We start from the raw sequence: 9,712 nt of genomic DNA on the forward strand, positions 1-9,712 counted from the left end.
ACCAGAGATTTGGTTCAAGGTCACTGATCACTCCTCACCTACTGTCATTGTACTGTTTGAGGGAAATTTGACCAAGAAGAGAGAAAAGTCTTGAAATGGATTTTAAACTGATCTGCTCTGATTAAAGGGTTTTAGCAGAAGTATGCTGTGACCATGACATTTATCTTAACCTGGAAACTTTGAATAAGGTCAATGTATATTCTTTACCTGCAGACTCTCAATAGATGAAGTACGAACCTAACTTGACCTAAATGGGAGAAAATTATGGTCTGGAAAAGGATTTACAGATAGTTCTGCTATGACAGCAACCATCTCTAGAAATGTGGCTCAAGATCACTCTCACTCCTTACTCCCTTCCTACAAGCAGTCTTTTGGTGAAGTCCTAGCAATTTTTGGAACAAGGAGAAATCAAATATGATCCAGACAAAGATTTTTCACAGAAGTTTGCTGGTTACCGGGGCAATCAGTTTTATCCAATAGACTTGATTCAAGGTCACTGCATAACACTTACCTATCTGCAGTGTATAATCAAGCATGAGCAAAGAAGAGAGAAAATAGTCCCAGTATGGATTTAAAAGTGTTCTGCTAGGATACAATGGTTTTTCATGGATGTCTGCTATGACCTTGACCTATCAATGCAAAGACACTCTATAGGTGCAGTGAGAGCCAGATTAAGCAAAAAAGAGAAGAAAATATTGGTCTAAGAAAGGGTTTTAAATGTAGGTCTGCTTTTTACCTATAAACTTTTCAAAATTCAAAATTCTACACTAGATTGCCTACACTTAATACAGATAGGAAATGTGCCTATTCTAAATGACTGCACAATCTGAGGTAGTTTGAGGATCCAAGGCCTCCTAAGAATGTGCAATAAATGTTTGGATTAATACAACTTTCAATGTACTAATTCTAAACATTATATTATACTGCATCTCAGTTTCGAACACTTACTCACTTGTCGCATTCACTCTTATTATGTATATAATGAACAAAGAGTGTTTAATTGATACACAGATACTCATCCAATTATTTCTAAAGAAAGATTCATAGTTCATGTATAGTTTTTTGATAAAATGACAACAGACTCTTGTAACACTTTCTGAAAACACTTTATCTATGAATGTTATAAAAGAAAATCTCAAAAATGGGAGCACACACTAATAAATAAACACAACAATGTTTTTAAAAAAGTCACTAATGATTAGTCACAAATCATTCAAGCACACGCAGCACTGGGTCTTCTCTCACTCAAGGTTATAATAAAACTCTCCATTCAAACTTTCTGAAAGAAAAAAAAGGACAACTTTGAATACTGTAAATACTGAATAAACATCTGCATTACATATGTTAAGTTGCTAGAAATAACTCCTGTAAATTTTAAAATTTAGTATTTAATTTTTTGACTGTTGTTAATATGATGACATTACTAAAAGGCAGAATAAAGTAGTAGTACTAATGTAAAATACAGAATCAACAGTACTCTCATATATGTACTGCTATAAGTTATTAATTTAAGCTTTATTTCACTTCACAGGAATGATATTTAAGACAATTACCTTAGATATTTTTATATCTTAAATCCCAATTTCCGTAAACACTCTTTGTGTGCTTCAATTGCTTCTTTGCAATTTTCTTCTCCATTTTCTAAAATGCTACAAGATAAAAAATAATAACTTGAATTCAGACAAAAATTACAATCAAATATCAGATGATACTGGTTTCAAACCAAGACCCCCATCAGGGGCATTACCTACCAAACTGGTCTGACCATCACAAAGCTAAGACAAGAGGCCCATGGGGCCACATCGCTCACCTGAGCAACAATGGGCGTTCAAAAGATATTGTGCCATATGGTCCCTCATTAGAATAACAAAAAAATAAATATTGTAAAGTATTCAAATTTTACACTTATTTTTGCATACACGTAACCTTTGACATTGTACCTTCATGAAATACTATTTTTTACCAGAATAAGAAAATTCTACGCAAGATATAAAACTAAACATTTGGTAGGGGTACACTGTTAAGTTGTTAACTTCCAATTTCCTATATTTTTGTTCTGCCCCCCCCCCCCCCACACTTTGTAAAGCGATCAAAATATATGAGAGCATATAGGTACATTTTTTTTCATCAACTACTTACTAGTTATTGTATTTCAAAAATAAAAATATAATAGTTATTGTTTTTTATTTAAAAAATCCTACATGTATAGATGTGAAGAAGAAAATTGTACCTCAATGTGCTCAATTCCTCAAATTAAAAACATTCAAAAATTTTATTTGTCTTCTCCATTATAATTAAATGACTGTTATTTACTTCGCGTACAAACCAGGATAATTTTCCGCTGTGATATTTTCTTAGGAATAGTGATAATTACTTTATCCCCGCAACAGAAATGTGTCAGAACTTTGGAAACTGTTTTAAAGATGTTGTTTTCATTTACTCGTGTCTGGAAAACTATCAAAGTTGATGTAGATTTCACATTATTTATTGTATAAATAGGGGGCCCCAGAGAGTAGGTATATACAGAATATCATTCTTTTATTTTGTTTGTACAAGTATTTAGCATACTCTAATTCATATAGAATTTCTAATGTTCAACCAAAATTTCAGCGTCAATGGTAGATTTATAAGCAAGATACAGAGCTCACAGTTCGCCTAGGTTTGAGTCATATTTTGTTCACACGAGTTTATTACATTCAGCTTAAGATTTTTAACTTGGTATTTCCTATTCTGCATTTAAAATGGAAAAAAAAATGGCCTACGATTTTCAATTCTTTTATTCACTCGAGACCAGTTCACTGGTATTTGAAGTTCAAAATCAGTTTATACAAATGTACACAAACACAGTCAAGGATCACATGTACAGTAGGAGTAATAATGACGAAAAAAGGTTAAGTTTACAATACAACAAGTCGTTAAAATTGGTTTCTGGAAGAACAGACTTTGATAATTTTCATAAAAAATATTGACAAATTTTTTACTTTTTTAATCTTTAGTTTTTAAGATCTATGTACAAACATAGAATTGTGAGCAAATCTCTGTATCTTGCTTATAGTTCGAAGCTTAACACTCAAATATGGTTAGTAAATAGAAATTGTAAACAATTAAACACAAGAAACATGCACTATAACAAATAAAGAACACAATTTATTTTTTCGAAATGAATCATATATATACATGTATATATACCTACATATTAATTTCCGTCAGCGATATCAAACTCTATTTAAACTGAATAAACTCAAGAAAATGCTGAGCATCTCAACAAAACCTATTGCATTAATCTACCATTACTCAAAAGATAATGCCGAATTACCCATAGAATGAATTGTATTTCAGTACTTTTTTGATACATCAGATTTTGCTTAATTTGCGCAGGTAAACAGTTAACTGTTTGATTAACCGAAATCTCTGTTTGATTTGATACGTAAAAATCACGAAATACAGACGATAGTTCCCATGTTACAAAGCATAAATAATGAAAATGAAACGAAAATCACAACAAGCTAACACCACCGTCATATGTGAAAACTGTCAACGCATTGAAATATTTAGCCTCAATTTACTTCACAAAATCAACACTAATATATTTTGCATGTTTCAAAAATTTCCCTTCATACGCGAACTGTTGCACAACAAGCAAATTCATCATAGTCAGATCGACCCTTTTTCGTATAATGTCATGGCTGCCTTAAACAAAGAACCTCATTTTAGAAGTATGAAATACGAGTCTTGGTAAAATGGGTATGCAAATCCGGGCCGTGGCAAAATAAAAGCTGGGGCAGATCGGCAATCATCAATTCCAAATATGCATTATTTTGCAGCAATATTTACAGCGAATACAAATATACTGGTCCATCAAATATCCTGAAATTTTAATGAGATTGGCAGATTAATAACTGCCAATCTCTTGTTTTGCCCAGGCCAAGTCTTGCCTACCCATTTTACCGGATGCCGAACCCGAAGCTATTAAACTGATTGAAACACGCATTTCCTTTATTATTATTTTCGTAATAACTCAGATTTGAAACAGAATTAGCCCTTAATTTTTGCAATTTATATTTTCCTTCCCATAAGGATAATTTATGCTAAACTACGTTGAATTGGAATCAGTTGTTCTTGAGAAGAAGATTTTTAAAAATGCACCCTCCTTTTTCTACAGTTTCAAGGTTTTCTCCCCTTTGAATACAGATCGAACTTTAAAATTTATTTCTGCAATTTATATTCACCCTCCCATAAGGATGCTTTGAGCCAAATTTGGTTGAAATTGGATAAGCGGTTTTAGAGAAGAAGTTCAGAATGTAAAAAGTTTACAGACGGACAGACAGACGGACGGACGGACAGACGGATGACGGACAAAATGTGATCAGAATAGCTCACTTGAGCTTTCAGCTCAGGTGAACTAAAAATCAATATGATATCATTGAATAACCAACATTATTAGAAATATTATGAAGTCAATCTAAATAACATTAGACTTGTAAAACTGCTTCTTTTTGATACACTACACAAGAATTATCAATGCCCATTCCGAGGTCATTTTAGAGGAACCTTGACCTTTTAAGAATGAATACCCATCTTGTTTCCAAATTAGATTCAACCTTCAGTAAACAAATCTTTAAAAAATTGCACTATAGTTTTATATCTTATAACGCTAAAGCTCAGTCATCTAATTTATATCTTGTTTTAAAGTATTTCCACCAAAATTGTGTAAAAATTTATTCAAATTTCTTTCTTGCATGAGTTATGCAATCACAATAGAAAACTCAACACAGGCACTTTGCATTGACTTTGTTAACTGGTACTATATGAGACACCCCTGGCATTTAGGTATGTCGATGAACTGGAATCAAATGTTTGAAATACCAGCTGTGATTTCGACAGTAGTGACTTCATTGGCTAATTAAAAGGCAATCAGGCCCATAGAGGGTGTTGTTAGATCTTGTATGTATACAGTTTAACAAGTCTAATCTTAATTAGATAGATAGTAAAGATGCATCGAACACTCAATTTACATGATTGTTTCAATGTGACCCGCTCTTAATGACAATATATAACAATCCAATTAATTAATTTTTAATATTTTGATGGTGTGCATTTAGATCAGGTCAAGTACAATCTCCAGATTTAGCTATATAGCTTGAAAAAGCTATATTGCTTTATAAAGCTATTCAAAATAGCTTAATAAAGCTATTTATATGCAGTTTTTGAAGAAAATATTAATTGTAAGAAATGGACGAAAAATCGCAATTAACTTGCTACTCATATTTGCGCCACTGACCATTATAAACTTGACCCAAATGTAAGATAGTTTTAACACTGTAGCTTTTAAACACTTTTAATTAAAAAATATATTTCCATTGTTTGGGTAACTGTTCACCACTTTGTGTGCAATGAGGCGTGGATAAGTATGATTTCTTCTCATTGTGATAAATTATTACCAATCAATTATCTTGTTTACCATAACTGACCTCCTTTATATTTCATTCAAGAAGTAACTGTGTGGTCATGAATCAGTTGCCCCAAAACTTTTAGTGCAAAGTCTCTTAAGGAGATGCAAACTTATGAGTAATCTTTACATGCATTGTTTACAGAACAGTTCAAAGTTGAAAATTATCACTGCACTAAAGTGCGATTTTTTATACATACTGAAAAAATTACACATTTAAGAAAACTGTATGGCAAAATAGCTAAATGAAGCTATTCTGAATAGCTTAATAAAGCTATTTAGCTTATTCAAGCTATATAGCTAAATCTGGAGATTGTACTGGTAAAGTCGACACTAATAGCCTACATTTTACAGTCAATGCTCTCCCAAATGACAGCACTGTAAACAAATTCATTTAAAAATCTTGCAAAAGTGGCATACTTTATTCTGAATAACAACATAAAGAGGTTACAAAATCTTGATGTATTACTGAAACTGAAAGTAACTAAAAAATGTGATAGAAAACAGATAAAATCAAGCCTTACCACTCATCTCTTATTTTTCTCGTTTCTGGACAAGCACAGCATGGTTTTAATTTTTTCTCTGGTTCACTTGAGCTCTCTTGTTTGCTAGGAGTTGATTCAGAAGAACCCATTGCGAATTTACAAATATTATGAAACTAGGACCAACGTGCGACCTTCGAAAGTGAAACCGGAAGTAAGAAAGGTGTAGCTAATATACACGATAGAAGAAAAGACAATTTAAACATCATTATTTATAAATGTAGTCTCAAATTAGATTTCAAATAAAAATTAATATAATAAATCATGGTATGGAAGTTGTATGATCATTAATGGTTTTTTTTTATGTAAACGGGAAAAAATATTGAAGCTTTCCTGTTATTAGTGAATTTTCAAAATGGCCGAAGGTGGAGAATTTCAGGTTACAAATTTTAACAATTCTGCTGATAAACATGATTTTATTGAGAAGTTACAAAAAATTCACATTTTATTGTAATAACTTTATATCGGTTTTTTGCATATATCTCAAAAGTACCAATAATTTGAAAATTTTGTTGTAATTTTTTTTATTTTAGTTCGATGAAGATGAAGTAGAAGATGATGCTCCTTTAGAAAAGAGAAAGAAAATATTTCTGAAGGAATGTATGTCATAATTTTTTGTCAAAAGATTAAAACAGCACGTTATACCACTTAATAGGGGAACGGGCTTGTGTAGAAAAAAGCAAAATCGTTAAAAATGGGGTACCTAAGGAGGAAAATTACAAGGGAGAACGCCGTTTTGGATACCGCCTCACTTCATCAGCTAATTTCTTATTTAAAGCGTTTCAGCCTCACAAGAAAAAATTACACTAATCCGCTGTCAAATCATTCTCGACTTGTACATATCGCATGTTTGTATTGTCTTCTGACATTTACACATTTCCAAAATCAAAATATGAGAGTTTGCAAAGAGAAGTTGATGTGGTTTATGTCTGTCTAATTCTCTAAAGAGAATATATTTACTGATTTCCATTCCCTATAGAATAGTGGACACACATAGTCTTCTCTAAAGAGAGTTAGCCTCCAATATATTGTAGTTGAAAATATTTGTTGGTTAGGTTTTATCTCACTTACTGTTTACTGAATCATGAAAAGATCTGTTACAATGATAACATTATATTTTGCAGAATGCTGAGATATTATATTTTGCACATTTGAAAGTTTAGCTTAGTTCATTGAAAACAAATGATGGAATAGGAAGTGTTGTAAATACATAACTGTGAATTTGTAACACTGACTGTAATGAATCAGGGAATTTTAAAGATCTTTATAAACACTGATTGTGTTTTATTTTTTCAGTGCGCTGTATGATGTATGGATTTGGTGATGACAGGAACCCTTACACAGAGAGTGTGGAGCTGCTTGAAGATCTGGTGATTGAGTACATCACAGAAATGGTACAAAATAGATGTGACTCAATGATTCTTTTATATCAATAGGGTTGTGCAATGATAACCAACATTTGGTGATTCAGGTTTGCTGACAAAAAACATTATATTGTGATACATTTTATCAGTTCTGATATGCTTGCAATATGTTTAAACTGCTATAAATAAATATATATTAAAACATAAAAGCTAAGGTTTTTGAATTTTTCTTGACAAAATGATACTTTATGGCTAAAAAAAATTATATTTAATATTCAAGGTAGATCTGATGGTTTTAAATTTGTCGACCATCCAGCCTCCTTAAGATTCAAGTACATGTATCTTCTTGTTTTGCAGACAAAAAAAGCAATGGATGTTGGTCGCCCAGGAAGGATCTCTGTTGAAGACATCATTTTCCTGATTCGAAAAGACCCAAAGAAATATTCTCGCGTAAAAGAACTTCTGATGATGAATGAGGAACTGAGAAAAGCCAGAAAGGCCTTTGATGAAATTAAATATGCGACAACCAAATGAAAAGATGTCTCTCGATTCTTGAAGGAGAACATAGTTCCTTTAATTATGGAATTTGGTTCTGAAAGAGCATGGATGTTGTATGAACTTGCCTGGGCCTGTTTGTAATTTGATTTGTTTGGGTAGAAGATGAATATTCATGAAATTGACATATTTTAAAATGTTTACATGCTGTTTATTACAGCAGTAAGCTTTTCTTTCATTGTTATTTTTTTAAAAACATATATCATCATTGAGAAAAGTAAACTGATATGAACTCTTTTTACTATTAAAGTAACATTTTATATAAAACAATTTAAATAAACGGATTTACCATTTTTGCAGTTTTTATTTAAATGCAGTGTGAATTGCACGTCACTTTTGCGTTGTAGTTTACCTTTTCTTCAATGCAAATTTTCAGCATTGCATACTAATTAATGAAATTAGGTCAGCTGTTATTTAAATGAATTCAATATATTGTACTTCAGTTATCTAACATGTCACAAATCTGTTTTGTATTCCTTGCAATTTCTTGTTGATTCTGTTAGTTGGTTTATTTTATTAACAATGCAACTCCTCTTAAACTTCTGCTCAAAATTTCAGGCCCAAAATTAAAATATCATAAAAAATACTTTGTTTAAAAACTACTCAAAATGAAGTTGCATGCATTTGTAAATACATTCAAAATAGAGGAGTGTAATTTCTCTCTCTCTCTCTCTCTCTCTCTCTCTCTCTCTCTCTCTCTCTCTTGTTCTCAATGTCCATTTACCGGGGTAGCTTATTTTCATATCGTTTATTCCTAACGCATAACTTTACAAATAAAGCCGAAACTTTCACAATATATATTAAATTGATATAATAAACGCAATAATTTAACCAATCTTAAAAAACATTCTTTTAAAAAAAAATCATTACTAGTACTGTATTTTAATGTATGCGAAACGTGTGCAATTTCTAAACCTATGACATGAGTTACAATATACATGTAGCGCATTTCCAAATAAAACAAAAAATTTTAACATTCTATATATATTACCAAGTAACCTAAGTACCAATTTTTTAAACATGTATTTTCCACTGAAATAAAAATAACGATACATACCAGAGACATAAATAACATGTTATTTATGTCTCTGTACATACAAAAATAAGTAAATGTATATTATAATCATACTACTGTGTTGATAAAGCAGGGCGTCGATCTACAGATAAATTCAGAAAAATAAACTTTTAAATACAGAGTTACACATATACATGTATAATTTTACTTGTAGCCTATGCTTATTTTCTGAATTTTGTTATTTACTCAAAATACTAGAAGTGTATAGTATATCATTTATAAACAGGTATAAAAATATGCTAAATAATTGAAAAGGGTGTTCTACCTCCTAAGTAACTTTGATATTTTTTTATTTATTATTTTGGTGAATTTTCATTAAATAAGATTTGCCATGCAGGTATATAAGGGAAAAAATCTATCATTTGGATAGGACCCAAACTCTGAAATAAAGGAAAAATATAAACATATATAGATTGATTAACATCATAATAACATTTCTGATATTATATAACAGAAATTATTACCGATTTCATTTATATGTGAGGAGAATTTTTTTTATTAAAAACAGTCGATAATGATCGAAGCAAGGAAAGTTTATTAACATCAATTATGTAAACGTTTTTTTTAAACGAACAATTTAAAGAAGAAAAAAATTATGAAAGACTCAGTATAATTCCTTAACAGCCGATCATTGTAAATGATTAAAAAAAGAAGACGAGGAAGGAAAGATCCCTTTCTCATCACAATATTCAATATCACAAAAGTAGCGCGTTTAATCGCAAAAGTT

At 31.0% G+C, this 9,712-nt stretch overlaps 2 protein-coding genes across 2 annotated transcripts; one reads left to right on the forward strand and one right to left on the reverse strand.

The window, feature by feature from the left end:
• Positions 1-1,142: 1,142 nt before the first annotated feature.
• Positions 1,143-6,157, reverse strand: LOC117692177 (cytochrome c oxidase copper chaperone). Its single transcript, XM_034479300.2, has 3 exons — positions 5,974-6,157; positions 1,554-1,649; positions 1,143-1,279 (listed from the first exon to the last, which is right to left on the reverse strand). The coding sequence occupies exons 1-2, from the start codon at positions 6,081-6,083 to the stop codon at positions 1,565-1,567; spliced, it is 195 nt and encodes a 64-aa protein (XP_034335191.1). The 5' UTR covers positions 6,084-6,157; the 3' UTR covers positions 1,143-1,279; positions 1,554-1,564.
• A 120-nt stretch (positions 6,158-6,277) lies between these two features.
• LOC105347666 (transcription initiation factor TFIID subunit 13) lies at positions 6,278-8,203 on the forward strand. Its single transcript, XM_066072181.1, has 4 exons — positions 6,278-6,370; positions 6,525-6,591; positions 7,288-7,385; positions 7,713-8,203. The coding sequence occupies exons 1-4, from the start codon at positions 6,347-6,349 to the stop codon at positions 7,887-7,889; spliced, it is 366 nt and encodes a 121-aa protein (XP_065928253.1). The 5' UTR covers positions 6,278-6,346; the 3' UTR covers positions 7,890-8,203.
• The last annotated feature ends 1,509 nt before the right edge of the window (positions 8,204-9,712 follow it).

This window comes from Magallana gigas, chromosome 9 (genome assembly GCF_963853765.1).
Source record: "Magallana gigas chromosome 9, xbMagGiga1.1, whole genome shotgun sequence".
Taxonomy (NCBI): Eukaryota; Metazoa; Mollusca; class Bivalvia; order Ostreida; family Ostreidae; genus Magallana; species Magallana gigas.

Coding starts and splice junctions, on each gene's coding strand:
- LOC117692177 (XM_034479300.2), bottom strand. CDS start 6,083: ATGGGTTCTTCTGAATCAACTCCTAGCAAACAAGAGAGCTCAAGTGAA. Junction 1,650..5,973: donor AGAAAAATAAGAGATGAGTG/GTAAGGCTTGAT, acceptor TTTATCTTGTAG/CATTTTAGAAAATGGAGAAG.
- LOC105347666 (XM_066072181.1), top strand. CDS start 6,347: ATGGCCGAAGGTGGAGAATTTCAG. Junction 6,371..6,524: donor CCGAAGGTGGAGAATTTCAG/GTTACAAATTTT, acceptor TTTTTATTTTAG/TTCGATGAAGATGAAGTAGA. Junction 6,592..7,287: donor GAAAATATTTCTGAAGGAAT/GTATGTCATAAT, acceptor TTATTTTTTCAG/TGCGCTGTATGATGTATGGA.